This window comes from Centroberyx affinis, unplaced genomic scaffold (genome assembly GCF_046629955.1).
Source record: "Centroberyx affinis isolate AG114_WGS23_722 - 3 ecotype Tasmania unplaced genomic scaffold, CSIRO-AGI_Caff_v1 ptg004126l_1, whole genome shotgun sequence".
NCBI lineage: Eukaryota > Metazoa > Chordata > Actinopteri > Beryciformes > Berycidae > Centroberyx > Centroberyx affinis.
Genome location: NW_027281900.1, coordinates 192,454 through 211,925, shown reverse-complemented (window position 1 = coordinate 211,925; position 19,472 = coordinate 192,454). Strand labels below are relative to the sequence as shown.

Genomic DNA, 19,472 nt, shown 5'->3' with positions numbered 1-19,472 from the left:
CACTTACATTTTTTAGCTGATGCTCTTATCCTGAGCGAACAGAGAAGGGTTAAATGTCTTGCTCAAGGAGACGTCGGCAGTATTGAACCACCTGTTGCAGGGATTGAACCAGTCTCTCTAACCACAAGGACTCAATGATTCAGCTGCCTTTTTCCATTTGGGAGTCTCAATCTCACAGAAAGACTTCAAGCTAAAACCATTCTTTGGTGTCAATATTGAAAGTCCCTCGTATGCAGTCAATGTGCTTTAAGGCACTTTAGATAAAAGCGCCACACTGTCTGGCAAATGTTTATTACATGGCCAATATGGCTGAATGGGACCATTCAGGGAATCTACACAGAAATGCAAATAGACAGCTGAGCACAAACATGGAACCGTATGCATCCATGATGATTCACCTTATATGTTTGAATAAGGGCTTGTTCACACCGAGCATGTTTGAAGTGTTTCATTCAAACTCTGGAGTGTTTTTACTCCTTTAGTTAAGGCTTGGTCCTTTTTCAAGCGAACTGCGGTGCGGTTTGTTAGGACTAGGGAGCGAGAACGTAATCCAAGCCAACTGCAGGAAATGACCCCAAAACGCAAAAGGTTGATGGGTATAAGGACGGATGTTGACAACTGATAGCAGTTACTGATGCCTGGAAAGCCTAGCAAAACTTGGACTTGAGATGAAGTGAAATACCTTCTCAATATATGGGTCGCGGTCGAGGATCACATTCGGAAAAAGTAAACTCCAGCAACACTTACAGTCCTGAGAATATCTTCGAGTGCTACCTGTCTATCCCATGCATCTTGTTAGAGGGTAAAGTTGTGCCAGAGTAGCTTTCCAACCCAGGAGCACATTCCCCAACTCTGTGAAAGTTCTTGACAGCAAAGAGCACAGACAAGTCCATCATGCTCAGCTGAAGTTACAGGAACTGGAACTGGATTTGTTTTGACTTCTTTCCACCGCCAAATTCTCTAACCTGGCGAGATGACAGGTTACCAAAACTGTCCAATAAATGAGCGACTTGTGAGTCCATGTGACTTTTGCTTACAAGCCCTGGTTCACTTGTAATTGGACAGTGTGAACCTAAATGAACCAAATACAGACATGCAACAAAGTAAACCTTTCAACTGTGGAGAACTTTATGTGTGATCGCATCCTTTGTTATTGTGTCTGTGCATGCGTGCATGTTCTTGTATGTGTTTACATTATAGGCATCTCTATGTTTTTGCCCATGTGTGCAAAACACCTCAGTTAGACCTTGATTAATATAGGGAGACAAATCTCAAAGATCTTTGACAGGAGCGAAGAGGACTACTAGCACAGAAACACCAGGGCAGGAAACAAAATGTTTTTGCCCACCGGCTACAATGGCTGGTTCATCCTAAAATTCACCAGCTACTTTTTTTTAGCCACTATTTTACTAGCCAACTACATTTTCAGATCAGAATAGAGCCTCCACACAATGGTTGGTTATCTGCCAGTGTCTGGTAGAGTGGGCAACCTTACCAGCCATAGCCAACATTCCCCAACATTTGGCTGGCAGCTTGGTGTTCCTTCCCTGCCCTGTTGACCACAAAGGTACAACACACTGACACAAAGAAATGAAAGTCATCTCTATCTGCAGTAGAAATGCTGCTATTTCTGGACTATAAATCCTCCCAGCCAACCGTCCCAGAGATAGAGCGCGCCTCTCAGCTGTAAAGCACATCACCGAGCCCACCAGCTTCGCTTTCTCATATCTCTGCTCTCTCCTGCGCAACAATGTGCTACATCATGGCCACTGCAACATTAATATCTCCAATAAATTTGAAGTTTTGGCCTTGCCAAGCTCTGAACATCAATTGGTTTTCACCGCTTCAAATACCTGTAGGAGAGTATTTTGTGTGTTGATCTGTAGTGTGTTGGAAAAGCCTCAGACTGCAAAAGACTTCCAGTAGAAAAAAACAAAGATAGTCGGATTTAAACAATAAACCATTTATAAGGGTGAACTGAACATTATTGGCAGGAGTAATGTCTCCGGAAGAAACGTGAAAATCATGGGATACATGGCAAACTGTGACAACACGCTCTCCGGTTAATTACCCACTGGCTTGTGTGCAGCCGCCACAGTGCCGGCCAGGATCATGTGTTTATTTGGACATCAACAGTGATGTGTGGACAGAGAAAGTGTGTGGGAGTGGAGATGAGCTCAGTGGAGTTCAGCCGGTTCACTTCACTTTATTGTGCACGAGGGAAATCCAGCTTGCAGCAGCAAGCCACAATAAACACACTGACAACACTGATACAATAACAAAATACCTCAAAAAAATCAATCTCAGTACGATTTAAAAGGATAAAGTGGCAGATACAATGGATGTCCAACAAGAGAGTAAGAGGTGTTTGTGCAAAATGTGAAAAAGTGGCAAGTGCAAAACTGCAAAGTGCAAAACAACACTCTGCTGTGTAGAAAGCAGAGTATTGCTGACAAAAAACAAATATCAGAATCAGCTTTACTGTAAGTAGGTTTGCAAATACAAGGAATTCGACTTTGACACAATGCAAAATTATAAAAGTTGCGTAGAAGAAAAGTTCAAATTAAAAGTAGAAATTTAGGGAATAGGTCTCTTTTAGAATTGGTAAATAAAAGAAAGTAGTACAATAAGTATAAGTAGTATGTGGCTCATTGTAAGGATAGGAAGCTATTGAAGTCGATAATAAAAAAATATATATGCAAAAAATTTGTCTTCCGGAATGAGAAAAGGCTTATTTTCTCACTAGGACCCATGTACTCTTGAAATTGTACAACCAGGTTTTAATAGGTTTCAATGGCCCCAGGGGAAGAAACGCACTCAACACAGGAATGATGATGTAAACTTTCAATTAAAATAAGAAAACAGAAAAACACATAAATTGCACGTTATGTGTTTTTTTCCGTGACGGCAGCTATATACCGTAACAGACAGGGGTTGTCACATGACAGCAGTGATACGTGTGGCAATAAAAAAGAACTACAGTAGATGAAGAGTTTGTTGACAGGCAGGAGCGAGGTGGATTTACCATGTTCACTATAATCCTGTAATGCTACCGGTCTTTGTGCATTATTCCGCTTTAGCCTCAGGAACTCTCCACGCTGTGTAATGCTCAGAACTTATTTCATCCCACTCAGTATAACTGTCCCATGGTACACCGGTGTAACGCAGTGCGGGACCACCCAGCCCCCCACCCCCACCACGATCCCCCCTCTACAGCTGCAACCGTACTGTGTGCCATGCTGCCTGAATGCATATCATTGAGTATAGTACCAGTATTTGTAGTGTTATACTGTCTATTGTATGTCATGCATTGAATGTGAGGTCCTGTTGTCCCTATACTTGCTGAGTCAGCTTGCGTTCATATTACTGTGTCAGTAGTCTCTGCACCAATGTCACCAATAAGCTATATCTGATGCACACATTTGCTGTCCCCGATGATGAAATCCGAAATATCTCGGATGCCACTGACTGGATTTTGACCAAACTTCAGGGAATGATGTGCATTGATGCTCCGTTCCGGCGTTTTCTAAATTATGCTTGCTTGTCTGTACGTCACACACAATATCTTGGATGCCGCTGATGGATTTTCACAAAACCTAAGGCAATGATGCGTCTCTTTGCTCCATTCTGGCATTTTTAAAATGGCAGTGATTGGCCTAAGTGGGGCGCTACAACATTTGTTTACTTGTTACTGATTGGCCCGGGGGGAGTCTGCATCATTCGTGGGAGACAAGATGTTTACTGTTGCCTTGTTGTACTTGGCCAATAAAATATTATGGACATTCTACTGTCTATTGTACATGCTGCACTGTCCCTTTAAACTGAATGGGAGGTCCTGTTGTCCCTGTGCCATATCAACACTGTCGGGTGAAAACCTCATACCTCCAAAATGTCAACTCCAAAACAGCCTTGTTTTAGCTTGACAAGTATGCATTTCTGACTTTATCCAATTGGGTTGCAGAGGGTTTCATAAGACCGAGGGTGGGAGAATTTTCTCAGCTCATAGAGGAGCATGTAATCCTCCAACTGAAGTTACAACATGAACAACAAAATTGCAGTTACAAGGTTTTCACATGACAGCAGCGTCATATACACCTACAGTACTGTATATCTTTACTTATATCTACATATACCTACATATATGCCAAATGTTTCATATTTAGCAATCCATATTTATGTCAGCAGGTGAGACTGATAGTAACATGTATGTAACAACTGTAAGTAAATCCATGAATCAATACTCTTTCCCATACGTCCAACTGTTACAGTCTGTCGACGACATGCTTACAAAACCCCACAATTGCTTATAGTCTATATTTTGCTTTTACTGTATTGTGTTATTATTGTACTATTTCTACTATTTTTACTGCTTATTTTAATATTCAAGATGTGTTTTTATATTCTATTTCCCTTTTCCCTGCTGAACCCTTAACTTTTGCTGCTGCAACGACCCAATTTCCCCACTGGCATCAATAAAGTTTCATATTATATTTCGCTGGCTGTAACTGTTGGAAAAACTTGTCTCCCACACTGGAGCTGTATTCCCCTAGAGGGCTTCCCAGTAGCCTGACATTTAGTCAGCTGGTGACATCTATATAGTCATTGTGGATTCCTTTGTGACAGATTGAAGTTAATGCTCATCACAGTATTAACGAATCCCCTAAAAATAGCCCCGCATGTGATGAATCCCCGGGGAGGCTGTTAACTGAGTGTGTGGCGTGTGGGAAGGAGGGAATGTGTGAATGTGTGTGTTTGTCGGTGTGTGTGTACGTGTGTGTGACTGTGTGTGTGTATGGGTGTGCGAGGGGGAGAGAAAGAGAAAGTGACAGACTGTGCTCCTTGTGTTTTTGTAAGTGTGTGTGTGTGTGTGTGTTTGTGTGTGTGAGAGAGAGAACTGTGAATGTGTGTCATGGTGAGAAAAAGAGGGAGATTGTGTGCATGTATTTGTGTCAGTGTTGGGCTGGGTGGGTTACTGTAACAAAAGTATTACATTACAGCTACAGTTAGTGTATCAAAACTGTAACATAATCCCAAACTCAGCAATGTATTCAGATTACTTTCAGTTATTCTCAATTACTTTGCCATATTTGAGGCATAAAGGTACCAATAATGATAAGAAAAAGTGAAAAAATTACAAAGGTCAGGAAATTTGTTTCAGGTTTGCAATGTATACGAACACAAATTTGCATCTGTGCCACATTTTTGTGCTTTCTGATTTTCTTGCTTTAACTTTAAAAGTATTCCCAAAAGTAATCATCATCCTAATTTATGCTGTATCTGTAATCAGAATACATTATATTTTTTAGGTAATGTAATGGAATACATTTACATTTTTTATTTGTATTTAGAATGCCATTAAAAGTATTCTGTGACTACCCAACCCTGATTTGTGTGTGCATGTATGTGTGTGTGTCTGTGTATATGATGGAGTGTGTGTGCACGAGAGGGAGAAAGAGAGACTGCATGCCTACATTAGTGTGGACTGTATCAGTGCGTGTGTGTGTGTGTGTGTGTGTGTGTGTGTGCGTGTGTGATTGTTCTGCTGCTGTCCTGTCAGCGCTCTGTGCTCCAGTAAAAACTGGACCAATGGTGAAAACGTGTTTCAAGACATTAATTGGGTCACTTTGTTAATTATTCATCAGAATACAGTGCTAATATCTCTTGTTATATAAATAAGGCTGAAACTAATTCTCGCATTAATGAGCGGTTCTATTCCAAAACGCCATATACTGTATAGAAACTAAACTGTCCTGCAAACGCAAGTGGCAGTAACTACTGTAGGTGTTTTGAAGCTCAATGGACAAAATTACCAAGGAGGTTAATTGTTAATGTGTTTGTCTGTCAGCAGGATATCTCAAGAACCTATAAATGGATTTCCACAACATTTGGTGGGCAGATCGGCCTTGAGCCAAGGAACAACTGACTATGTTTTGGTGGTGATCCAGATCGAGGATTGCCGCTATAAGATGATGATCGTTTTTTAGCGATAACTATGAAACTGAGATTAAGAACTGATTCCAAATACTAAGGGATGTTTTCAGGCTGAAGAAATTAATTTAACTGAAGTTTAGATGTCATACCTACTGAAATTATATCCATAAATGCCATTAAATGATATACAGGCTGCCACTGTACCAACAGTACTTTTCTCACACACACAATTTCTGCTATTTGGTTTTGTAGGACAGAGGGTTGAGTCAGCGCTATTTTGTCAACCAAGGACTGAAATGACCTATTATCTATTAAAAAAAAACATAATATGCTTGAATTTCTGGCTAGTACTCCTTCTGTAAGAGTATGTGTCTTTTCTGGAATAACGGATATCTCATTTTGGGACAAAACTCTTCAAATCTATACTATGCTGTATGATTCACAGTCCTGGGCAGTGAATGCTCAGCTCGCTGTGATTGCCTATATTATTATTACTTAGACCCCATATGATTAGCATTGCTTAAGCCCATATTGTAGTGACCCTTTGTGCTAATAGTGTTAGACACTCAGAGACTGAAATAGACCGCTGAAATGCATGCTGGGTAACAGTATGAGGCAGGGGTCTTCCGCTCGGCCGCGACAAAGGGAGGGATCTTCTAACTGTCATCTTATCATTATAAATCCATGTGGGGGTTATGTGGAATCGAAGCTGATTTGTAGAGACCGAAATAGCTCCTGCTGTTCTTTTAATGATGCGAAGTGTTGGCCTTACAATGGCTGGCAGGCATAATGCAACATGCCACAGCACTGTGCAGAGCATGAGTGCATGCATCAGTTAATATATGATAGGTTAATTATAAACAAACACGCATGGGCTGGAGTTTAGATGGAGATGTGGCCACTGCAGAAGCCCTGCTGTTGTGATGCATGTTCACTACACCAGTGGTTCTCAACCTGGGGGTTGGAACCCCACAGGGGGTCGGGAGATCATTTATGTGATAAGAAAAAAAAACAATTTCTACAAAAAAAAAGTGAGAGACTTGTTTTTTACATATTGGCAGAATCTACTTTGTCAAAGTCCTGTCTCCTCCTTTTTTCACCTATTTACAATTATTGATAAACGTATTATTTTCTTTGTTCCATCTGTATAAGTTTCCTCTAACCGGATTTTGGAGTCACACTTTCAAACTGAAAGGTGTAATAACCATAAAGAAAGCAATTCACTTAACCACAAGTGAGCGACACAACTATTTTTTTTATATATTGTCAGAATCTGCTTCGTTCGTGATCCTCCATAGAATGGCAGTGATTGGAGAGAGAGAAAAAAACCCCCACAATTCTCCAATCTCCTCTACTGGAGCAACAGATAACAGAGAATCACCGATTTTGGGGTTTTATCATGTCCAGGAAGTTACACAACCCAAGGTACTACCATAGTTCAACATCACTTTAAATTCAATTAGTGTGAGGTCATGAGCCAAAAAGTTTGAGAACCACTGTGCTAAACTACTGCTGCACTGGCATTCACATATCAAGTTTTGATCTCTTTTCATTTGTCAGAAGTGATGAGGAATGGTCTGCTACAAGACTTTTAAAATCCTCACTAACATTGCACAGATTTTTTGTCTCATTTGTAAATATGCTCACACTAAACTATCCTGCTGACTTTTCTACCCAAAGCAGTACTTTACCATGAGTGCGTGCATTTTCAGCATGAGTGACACCGGTGGGAATCAAACCCCAAACCCTGGCAGTGTTAGTGACAGGCTCGGCCCACTGAGCCACACAAGACCAGCAGTTTCTGAGGGAGGGAACGACATTACTCATTCACAGATCTCCACAGCTCCTGCAGGATTTGACCCTGCCACTCTCTGACCACAGACCCACTTCTTAAACATCTGGGCTGCCAACGCAGCGCTGCACCGGTCTGCCGGTTCACATGGCTGCTTTTTAACATCAAGGTCACTGCTTCTTGCGATCTTTCTTTATCACTGCTGGTCGGTTCAAACCATCTGACTACTTTCTCAATGAAGGCCATGCAGTTTTGAAATTCTACAACAGGGCTTTAACAGGTTGCATGTAAGAGAAACACCGAAGCTGGAAACCGTCCTTCAGTCAAGCATCCAGCAAAAGCAGCATAAGGTCAGGAGGCAATCCATTTATTCATAATTCAATTGAATTCTTTACAAGTGGTATCCATTTATTTGCCGGCTGAAAACATGAATTCTTTATGTAATTATGAAAGGCGAGCCACGGTGTGCCACGTCTCATCATCCTCTGTTTTCACGACTTCATGCTATATTTTTTATTGGGATGCGTGTTATTTAGAGGAAACTGTGAAAGCCTCCCACTCTCTGTCATGAGAATGAATAACAGTGGGTGTTGCAATTATTTCAGTAAGACAGGATATGCCTCATCATTCAGCCTCACAAAAAGTTTAGTGTCTTTGCATAATATTCTCACACTGATTTGACATTTCTGCCAGAGTCGGTAAGTCTGTGCAAGATGTTGAAGTGCGGCAACTAATCTGTGTGCAGGGCGTCAGAAATAAGGCTGAGGTGGTAATGAATGTGTGTGTGTAAAAGGCTGTTCCAAGCATCCCAAGGAAAATAGAAACAAAATAGATTTTAGCCTGATTAAATTGGATGAATTTGATTTTTAAGGACAGGGTCCAACTTTCTGAAGGAAAAATTAATTAACCAGTAAGACAGTGAGACACCAGTCGGACAGCTTGCTTGTAGTTAAGTGGGCAAAAAATGGCAAGCTTGTTTGCCCTGCACTATCACATTATTCACATTTCACAAATAAATGTTCATAAAAGCTTCTAAACACCCGGTGTCTCGTATGTCTTTCCCGGGAAAAATTATCTGGCGGACAGGAAGTGATGCGTTTTACGTTTCCACTTTGTTTGGAATAAGCAGAAGAAGAAGAACTGGGTAGTGAGCATGAGCAGTGACAGCCACCATGGCTGAACAGACAAAGAAAAAAGAAATTCAAACTGCATCAACAGAAAATCCAAGCTCCGCCCACACTGTTTGATTGACAGGTGATCTCTGGGAAGTGCAGTGCAGAAACACCACAGTAATGAGTGCTTAGCAACAAGGAACTCATGAATTACTGTACCACTTTAATGTATACAGTGATATATGTAGTCTATTGTCTATGTATACCTGCCACTGTCCTCTAGCACTGAATGGGACGTCCTGTTGTCCCATGTGAGTCAGTTTGGACAAAGTGCTATTTCCCTGTACCAAGCCAGGCTTGGTAACCACAGAATCCACTCGCTCCTCTCTCATCCTCAACCAGCTTATTACTCTCACCCCTACCTGGGTGCCTTTTACCCCTTTTAATCCAATCTAAACACTTCTTGGAAAATAAATACCACCCCTATCTTCCTCCCTGAAAGCACATGTCACCCCCCCCGTGCCTGGCTGTCAGCTTTCAGAGCCTCTGGGGGGGTAAAAAGCAGCCCGGGCCCCGGCTCGGTCCTCATCCCTCTCCTGCCTGTAATTGCTTCATTAGAACTGCTGCAGCGTCTGCGCCTGGTATCTGGGGAGATTTAATAAGAGCTCTGAGGTCGCTCTCAGACACTTGTGTCTGGGCTGCTAGGATATTGCTGTGGAATTTCTAATAACCGGGCTCCGTTCCAACGAAGACAGAAAGTCAAAGAACATCAAACTAAGTACACTCCTGGATCCCCTCTGTCTAGCACCGGGGGAGAAGGCAGCTCTCAGAAACCTTTTGTGCTGTGGCTGCAGCCCCAGCGGCTACTGCTGCTGCTTCTTCACTGAGACCATAAAACAAAGTGGAGAGTGGATTCAGTTTCCTGTGATCCGCTCTCTTAATGATGAGGATTCAGCGGGATGCAGGACACCGAGATGACGTAACACGTTCATAAAGGGGCACTGGACCCTCTTTTCCCATCGTTTTCCATGATATCAAGCAATCCTGACCAGTTGCTTCAATATAGAGCTGCTTAGGTCTTACTTGCCAGGGTGCATGGCTCTCCAGCACAGCGGATACCTGCAAAATCGACCTCAAAAGCACCACAGCATGTCTTTTTCAAAACATTAACTGCTTGTTTTGTAATGCAACACGTTAGTGAAGAGATGTAAATGAAAATGATCTAAATTCATGCTTTTCTTGAGAGTTTTGATGCTACCTTGGCCATTGCTTTAGCAGTTGTTGGGTCATGGATGAAGTGAAAATTAAACATTTCATTCATTCATTTATTAAGGTTTGACATGGCAGGGTACAACAGCATAAAAACACAGTTTTTAAACAGTGAATCCTGAAATGCGTCAGACATTACAGCGATCAACATCCTAGGCAGCATGAAATTAAGAACTTAAACCCTAAAATAAACAGGTCATTTAAATATGTCATTTAAAAAACATTTTAAGAGCACGAGGAATAAGGACATATACGAGGACATATACATGTCTCATTACAGAGTGAGTGTTAATATGTTGGAAAAGACATGCTTTAGGTGCTTTGGGGGTCAATTATTTTGAGTATTCAGTGTATTGGAGAGCCCCCCACTGTCATACAAGACTTAGCCTAAGTGGCTCTACAGTGAAGAGATTTTGATGAGATTTTGGTCAGTTGATTGGTATGATGGAAAATGGTGGGAAAATAGGGTGCAGCTTGAAAATGGCCAGAGTTATGCTTTAAATTCCTATATCACCAATGCTACAGCAATAAACTTGCACTTATTACTACTGTTTGAAATGTCGGGGAATCTAGGAATTGAAGCTTATTCTTACTGCTTCACTCGCTGTAAGTCCCACTGGATAAAAGCGGCAGCTAAATGCCTAAAATGTGCATGTAAAATGGGGACAAGGCAGCTAGAAGCCTGATATAATAAACCCTGAAGACAGAAAGGTATTATAATTATCATAAAAAAAGGCCGGAGAGAATTGTACCACAGGCAATTTGAAGAGGAAATTCTCACACTAAACTGAAGAGACATTTCAAAATAAGATGCCGACCAACTGAAACATATAATACCTAGGCGTACAAAATTACTGCCATCATTGAAGTAAAACTTGATTACTATAAGGAATATTATGGATTTGTTAGCTATCTTAAGTGAGCAATCTTTGTTTTGTTTTATATCAAGTACTTTTATTTCTTTCCATAATATGTATTTTAGATATTAAAGCTTTCAGTGTGACAGACCATTGCTTGATATTGAGATTGAACACAAGTCTGAAGGCTGCTGCCACATACTATCTACAGTAGGACTTTATTATATATAGCAAGCAGCATGGGGGATGGGAGCACAGGCTGATGACCGGTGTGTGTGTGTGCATGTGTGTGTGTGTGTGTGAGAAACAGACTCACATGATGACCAGGGAGATGTGAAGTGTGTTTGTGTGCCTGTGTGCATTTGCATGTGATTGCCTGTATGTTTACACATATCTGTGCCTACAAATATGCATCTGTTTGTGTTTGCGCATGCTTGCCGATATCCGTGTGTGTGTGTGTGTGTGCATGTCTGTGTGTGTGCGTGTGTGTCAGACTCACGTGATGACCAGCGAGGTGGAGAAGAGCAGCGTTCCCAGCAGGCCGCGCTGGCAGTCGGCGTTCTTCCTCTGGCGCTGGTGCATCTCGCCGCCGCAGTTGTCGCAGCAGCGGCACATGCAGAAGAAGAGGCCGACTATGGGCAGCAGAACAGTAAACAGCAGGCCCAGCACCGCACATACTAGGAAGCCTATCTCATAGTAGATGGCCTGGGGGTTGTGGGATGGGGGGGGTGGAGAGAGGGGGGGGGGGGGGCAGAGGTGAAGGGAAAGAGGAGATGAAGAGCGAAGGGCAAACGGGTAAGGGAAGACAGAGGAGAGAGGAGGTGAGAGCGGAGAAATGAGATGAAGAGGGAAGGAGGGGATAAGAGGTGAACAGAGAAAGGAGATGAAAAGACGAAGAGGGCAAAGCGGGTGTGTGTGTGTGTGTGGGGGGTGGGGGTGGGGGGGGGGTGGGGGGGGAGAGAAGACAGAGGATTGGATTGGGAGAGGAAAGCAGATGAAGCGAGGGAGAGAGAGAGAGAGAGAGAGAGGGAGATGAGAAGAAAGGATAGATTAATAACGGCATACAGGAGAGGAAGAGAGGACAGACAAGGAGGGAAGAGGATAAAATGAGCTACAAATCTAAAAATAACTGGTTGGGAAATTCTCTCTCTCTCTCTCTCTCTCTCTCTCTCTACTCTTGGTCCAAAAAGGATTTGAGGATAAACAACACAGACATTACGCAAACTATTCACTGCTGGGGAATCTGCTCTTTCTAATACTTAAATACCACAAGCCAATTCAATAATCGACTCCTTAAGTGGACAACTAACACTAACACCAAGGCTCTCAAAATCAGTGGGATTGGGATGTTGCAAGCAGAAAACAGAAAACAGCAAATCAATTGAGACTTAAATAAATCATGGTTGTTTTTATATATAAATTTCATACAAACTGCAATATGCAATGACAGGATAGCAACACAGGGGCAGAGGGATGATGGGAAAATAGTGAGAAGAGCCACAGTCATTTAGCCCTGTGGTAGGGTTTTCCCAATGGGGTTAAGCTGTGAGTATAGCCACTCTAATGAAGGGGAAAGATGGCACTTCTGATGAAAAATCTGCTTCAGTAGGGCTGGACCGGGAGGCAGTCAGAGCACTGCAGAGAATCTCCACCATTACAAGTAATTTAATCTTGTATCGACTCATAAAGTGCTATTTTTCTCGAAAAAAAGTGAAAAAAAATCAGCCAACAGGGTAAGATAATTACACTTTGTTTCACTACAGTTCAAGCTTTTTAAGAATTTTCTTGAGGTAAGTGAAAATATCTTAAAAATAAGGTGAAATCACCTCGCCTGTTTCAAAATATCATCACTTGAGAAAATCAAGACAATTCAAGACAAGCTGCATTGCAGTGAGACAAGTGAAACGATCTCAACACAGTGACAGTTTTTCATTTTAATTCAAGAAAAATACGATTTTAAGAGACAGTCGTCAGGTGGAAACCTCATACTATAACTCCTATTTTTGGTGATGGTCATGTTTTAACTTAAATTGAAGGATTACACACTCCTCTATGAGTTGAGAAAGTTCTTTGACCCTTGGGCTTATGAAAACTTTTCAAAACGCCATTGGATAAATTGGAAAATGCACAATCATCAAGCTAAAAACAAGTTCCTGAAAAGTTGACATTTGGATATACAAGGTTTTCACCCAACAACAGCCTTATACAAGATTGCACTCATTGTTATGATGGAGATTTTTCTGCAGTGTGTGGTTACATAAGATTAGAGGGCAGACAGTTGGAGGGGTTAGACAGTTAATAAGGTGAGACAGTTAGTAGGAGTGGTGAAGGCCAGTAACATGAAGATATCTGGATTGAGCCAATGAATGCTGACTGTCGTTCACTAACACCAAAACTCTACATTCAGACAGCTTGATTGTACTGTATGAATCAGGATTTGGCCTCGTTGTTGAATAGTCTGTCTAAAATCTACACATCACTAGGCCTGTGCCGATATTATCCTGATAATTATTGAGATGAAAACCTTAAAACCAGTATTGTAATTACTTAAAACTCTAATTTATCATATCAATCACAAGACATTTCTCTTTTTTAAACACGTTTTAATGTAAGACTGTAGTAGAACATATGGGAAATATTTATGTAAAATAGTAACTTTTTATGTTTGTCATTCAGCCTCCAAGCAAGTTGGCGGTTATTTCGGCGGTCACGGTAATAAAAATGAGTTGCGGTGTCATAACCTTTATGGTTTTTTACAGCGATACCGGTTATTTTCCCATCCCTACACGTCACTCTTTGATGGAATATGAGAAATATTCAAGGTGACTCAATATGAATTCTGCGGCCTTTCCTTCCAGATCCTCCCCCCTAATATATTGAGAGCTAAATTGCCAGCGGTGGCAGGTTCTCCGTCGCGCTGCCACCTCCTCTTGTCATGTACCGCGGCGCTCCCCCTATCTAAACCGCGCTCAGCAAAGGCTTTGGAAATTGGCAAAATTGAATAGGGGATCGGTAATTCCCACACCGTATGTAACTTGTCACAATGATGTTCAATGAGTCCTCGTTACGGAAGGATCAAAGCGGGGCCGCTATCGCTGCTCCTGAATGGACGAGCTGCTCTCCCGGCCGGCCCCGACTGATTCCCACTAATCTTAATCTCCCTCATAAGTCAACGACCCTGCCTTCTCCGGGGACCTGCGGCTTTTGCTATTTAACATGCAGGGGTGGAAAAAAAAAATTGGCTTGTGAACTTGTCGAGGAGGAGTATTCTTCTCTGGTTCGTTCGAAAATCTCTGTGCAAACTTGGAAATCTCCGGCGGCGGGCGTAATCCAACTTGCAAAAGCCAGTGTGAGGCTGAGTAAGGCTCCCGGCTGTGTCAGTCACGTAGTTTACAAGATGTAGGAAGAAAAATACGGTCGACGCCACCGGCCTTAAGAAGAAAAAAAAACATGGCTGATTTTCCTCTGGATTATCAGGGTCAGTAGAAAGAGAGAGTGAGAAAAAGAGAGAGAGAGAAAGACCTAGGGAAACAGAGGGAGAGAGAGTTAGGAAGAGGGAGAGGAGAGAAAAAGAGAGATTGTGTGTGTGTGTGTGTGTGTGTGTGTGTGTGTGTGTGTGTGTGTGTGTGTGTGTGTGTCCTATCTCAAATAAAAACACCAATGTCAGCCCAACTGTTGAGGACACTGGGCAAATCTGAACGTTTGCATTGTCATTCTGCTTCTGGGCTCTGCTTGTTATTGGGTGAATCTTCACAAAAAAAAAGGTCAAAAATGATTTTTTTTTTTCCACCACCGCTCTTCAAGAGCCTGCAGCTCCAACTATTTTTGGATGCAGATCTGGACTATAGTTTTGTCTTGGCAAATCCCCAAAAGAAGAAGACAGCCTTCCAATAAGACCAGACTGGACGATGGGATGAAGAGAGACGATTCTGAAACCAAAAACTTTGACGCTGAAACCCTAACTGCTCGCTCACTATAAACCAAATAGCACTTTACATTACGGTACACATATTACAGGGTAATTACTGTGTAATTTCTCGCTTAAATGTTGGTAATTTCTGGTGATAATGAGTAATTATTAGCATAACAGTACGGCATTAATGTAGTAAGTTGTGGAATCATTACTGAATAATTACTATGTAATATTCTGGAAACATTTGCCTTTCCAATATGAAAGTCCTAGATAACACCAAGGGAACTGAAGTACCAAGTAAAGTCAAGCTTGAAACCTCAGTATTACACTGATTTTACTCTGTAGTTTTACTCTGTTGTAATTTGTGAACCATGAGGTAAAGTGCTACTGCTAAGTGCTTAAGATGCAGAAGGTAAGGCCGTGGCCACACTGATCCATTGGTTCTGTCCGTCTCCGTTCATTTCAATTTTTTTCAATGAGAGCTGTCTGTTGTCCAGACAGGGCTGATGGTATGTCCGTCTGTCAGACTTCCATCCGTTTTGACGTAAAGTTCAACCCAAGTTGAACTTTTTCTGGACAGATGGATTCATCACCATCTGTTTAGCCAATAAAAGGCATTCCTAAGTTTGTTTTGGAAAAAATAGCGGTGAACACGGAGACATCGGCACGACTATAACAAAGACAAAACGGACAAAGCCTGGTGTAATGTTGGGATGACTGTAGGTTTTCCAGGTCAGTTTCTTATTTAATTTATACTGTATAGCCTTCCTGTACTTCTGCCTCGCCCACCATGTTGACGTTACAAAACAAACCAACTGACATCAGAAATCTATCCGTCAATAATTCTGTCCCTTTTCTGATGGATCAGTGTGGCTGCCGCCTAAATGAGTTAATGCTATGATTCTTTCCGTCCCTCTATGCTTCTTGTTCTGATTCATTCTCGTCGTTCAGTTCCTGGTGGGGAGCTCCAAGCTTGCTACTAGTTTGGCTTGTGGCCAACGAGCCGCTGCACAGCAATCTGGTCCCATAAAACAGCAAGAGCAATCCAGTCCCTGCATGATTTCAAGCCAACGGAAGAAGAGAATGTGCAATCCTGCGACTACACAAGCACTGCAGCAAGTATTTGATGGACGGTAACGGGCAGGAGGCAGGCAGGTTCAACATCAACCCAAACAAGCACAACATTTCCACAGTATGATATTAAGGCACAGTAAGAATTCATCCTGAAACGGCTTTGGAAACTGTTTTGAAGTGATATCAGAAAGATATTTAGGTCCCGATCGCACACCATGATGCAGGCAGCAGCTCTGGGCGACTGCAGACATCGTCTCAACTTTCATTTCGGTGCTGTATTTTCACAGGTTCTCAGCGTTGGTGCGGGCTGTCGCATCGACATCTATTCAACGTCAAAATGTTTGCTGGTGAAGGATGTACTCCACAAGGACACGAGTATTGACTTCTTGGCTTTGATAATCAGCTATTGTCATTTTCCATCTCCTCCATCTCAAAAGCTCCACTGCGGAGGCGTTGGTTGTAGCACAAGAAGACCAAGGTAGATACAGTTTGCTGAAGTATGGTTTGATCGGACTATTTTATGCGAAAAAGTGTGATTGGTTCAGCTGTTCTGAGCAGAAAATTGAGGTCATTTTGCAAAATTGAAAAATTCTTGCATATATTGGTTGGTTGGTAGCCTGACAATCTTCTCCTCATCTTGGACGAGAGAGGAAAGGCATCTCTGCATGAGAATCCGTATATAAAGGGTATTTTTAAGAATCTCTCAGGCGATGTGTTTTCTGAGAATCTCTATGGAAACGCAATCTAAGAGAATCTATTTGGAGATGGGATGCTTTTTTTGAGAATCTGTGGCAATGCTGTATATGTCACTGGTCCAGGTCAGTGTGTGGAGAATTACAGTACAGACACAGAGTTCTGCCAGCATCAGCACACAAAAGATCAAGTGTGTGTGTGTGTGTGTGTGTGTGTGTGTGTGTGTGTGTGTGTGAGAGAGAGAGTGTGTGTGTGGCTCAGCCTAGCAATGGTTTGAATGGATATCAGAGGAAAATGCTGCTTAGGAGGAAACTAGATGACTGACCAGTTGCCATGGAGCTTGCTCATTTTAAGCAACATTTTCAAACCTATCAATATGAATAGTCTGCAACACTGGTATACAATTACACACACAATCACTGTGTTATCATAAAGCTGCCCTATTTTGATTTCAATCTAGTCATTAGAATCAGGAAACTCCAAGGAACGTAATGGAGTTTTAAATGTGCAGCTGCAGTATTTATGCAGATTCACATTCAGACATTAAGTAGTAAAGCATGAGACTTTTTTGAGGTTTTCCACTATTGTGCAAATGCACCACGCCACACCTACAGTATATTGGCACAGTATGGTGTGTATTTCCATCATGTTTGGTTTGATATGGGTATGATAGAAGTGTGACGGTAAGGCACCCAAACAAATTTAATACTGGCCAACTTTCAGGGTTACATGCTGGCTTCTTGCATGCTCTTCTCCCGCAGTAACACTCTGTAGCCAAATAGGAAAACAAAAGATAGTGATACTGCACCATAACCATAGCAGAGCGAGTGCCACGGTGCCAGAGCAATGGAAAAAACCCTAATAGTGTCTAAATCTCTCCTTTAAATTTCATTCCCGCAGCACTAACCCCTGCCTTGGTGGCACTGTCATCCAGTCAGCATTGCTGCTCTTCCATAAAATTGAAAACCTCTAAATCAGGAACATGCCAGAATGACACAGGATCTAAAATCCTGGCCAAGCAAACTACTGTAGGTGGTTGGGAGGTGGATAGGATGGCTGGGTGAGAGTGGTAGGGCTGCACAATTAATCATGTATAATTCATAATTAATATCAAAAATTAAATCTGATTTAGAATGGCTGCTGTGCTTGAAATTCATCAAGATATTGTTGTAAGATGCAAAGATGCAGTAATATCTCACAATATGTGTAGCAAAATACCCAGGATCGTCATTTTAGGCGTAATCGTGCAGCCCTAGCAGCTAGGACAGTGGAGCATGATGGGTAAAGACATGGAATGGGTTGGAGCGTTAAGTCCAGTGCGCAGACTTTACCTGAAGGGTCAGCACTATGTTCTCTGGCTGAGGGAGGCCAGATCAGAGCAGATCGGATGAAGAGGGCATGCAGAAGACAAAGGCAACGCAGAGTCAAAGAAAGAGAAAAGCCACAAAACAAAAACATGTGGATGAAATTGAACAACAACAAAAAAAGAAATTAAAGAACTCAAACTCACATGCATATCCACATAGTTGCATACTGTAAAACTGCGCACAGATAGACAGCAAATTCTGTACATAACGCCTCATGCAGTGTGCTGTGTATCTGATTGCCAGTTGTGTTTTTAGTTGACAGTGGATTTTGGGCCTTAATTGACAGGAAGGTACAGAATGAACCTTCTGCCAACTCTCACATTGTATTTTTAAGGGTTCAGGGAAGGTCAAAAAACTTAAAAAAAAAAAAAAGTATTTGGTGATTAAAGTTGTTTGTTACAAAAACACAAATGATGCATCTCTCTCTCTGCATTCTCAAGCTGTGCCAGAAGCAATTATCATTTTTTTCTGGACAGCCAGCACAAAAGATGGCCTCGCCTTGGTTTGTGCAAGCTATTAACACATGGCTTCAGAAAAGACACAAACTACCCAGTAATTCAAATGTATTTATGTCCTAAATTACTACATCAAATCAGAAAAATACATAATGCAGTAAGGCAGAAAAATAGGCACAGAGAAACAAACATTTTAACACGCATGCATACACATCACACACGCAACACACACACACACACACACACACACACACACAGAGTTACCTTTTGATACTCCGTCTGGATGGCTCCAAACTTATCCTTTGCCAGTTTGACAACAAGATCTGCAACAGCACAGAGAAGACAAACACAACATGAGGAAATGTTGCTGCTTTGTTAAGGAACACAGCTGTAAAATAACATACAGACCATCTTGCTTGTGCTGGATACCTTTATCCAAAGCATCATAGTGAACCAGGAGCTTATACATTTTTAGCGTGGCAGTGGCACCAATGGGAAACAGACTTAGTGCCATGCTCTATTGAGCTACCAGAACTACCCAGAAATATGTTAAAGACATCAGACAAGAGTTCAAGTAATAATCCACAACTTTTTAATTTAAATGAATGTCTGTTTTGCTACTTTCTATCGCTGAATGTAGTGATTCAACCTATACACACTTCTTGAAAGCTTCTACATTTGCTGTTATAAACACCTGGATCCCTATTTTCTGGAAAAAATCCTTTTACTGCACAAGAAGTGATACAAGTTTATGTTTATGGAAACAGCAACAGCAGTTTGTTTGCAATAAATAGAAGTTGAACAATGTCAAACTGAACTGAACGAACGTGTGGTCTGGTCTTAAAAGATGAAATTGTTCACTCCAAGCATTGCGATACAGTATTGAAATACAACACAACTACAACAACGATGATGTAGGAAGCCGGCATCCAACTCTGTTAGAGCCTGCAGGTGGATCACAGACTCAACCGAGCATCACCTTGGTGTTAGCTAGAAAAACACGAACAAA

General features: G+C 41.8%; 1 protein-coding gene across 1 annotated transcript in view; it reads right to left on the bottom strand.

Annotated features, from left to right (window-relative positions):
* Positions 1–19,472, bottom strand: part of prom1a (prominin 1a) — an 84,800-nt gene that overhangs the window by 36,533 nt on the left and 28,795 nt on the right. The window contains exons 2-4 of the mRNA XM_071542581.1: positions 18,728–18,786; positions 17,973–17,999; positions 11,461–11,666 (exon numbers count right to left, since the gene is read on the bottom strand). Of these exons, the coding sequence (XP_071398682.1) occupies positions 11,461–11,666; positions 17,973–17,999; positions 18,728–18,786 (292 nt within the window). The remainder of the gene's footprint in view (positions 1–11,460; positions 11,667–17,972; positions 18,000–18,727; positions 18,787–19,472) is intronic.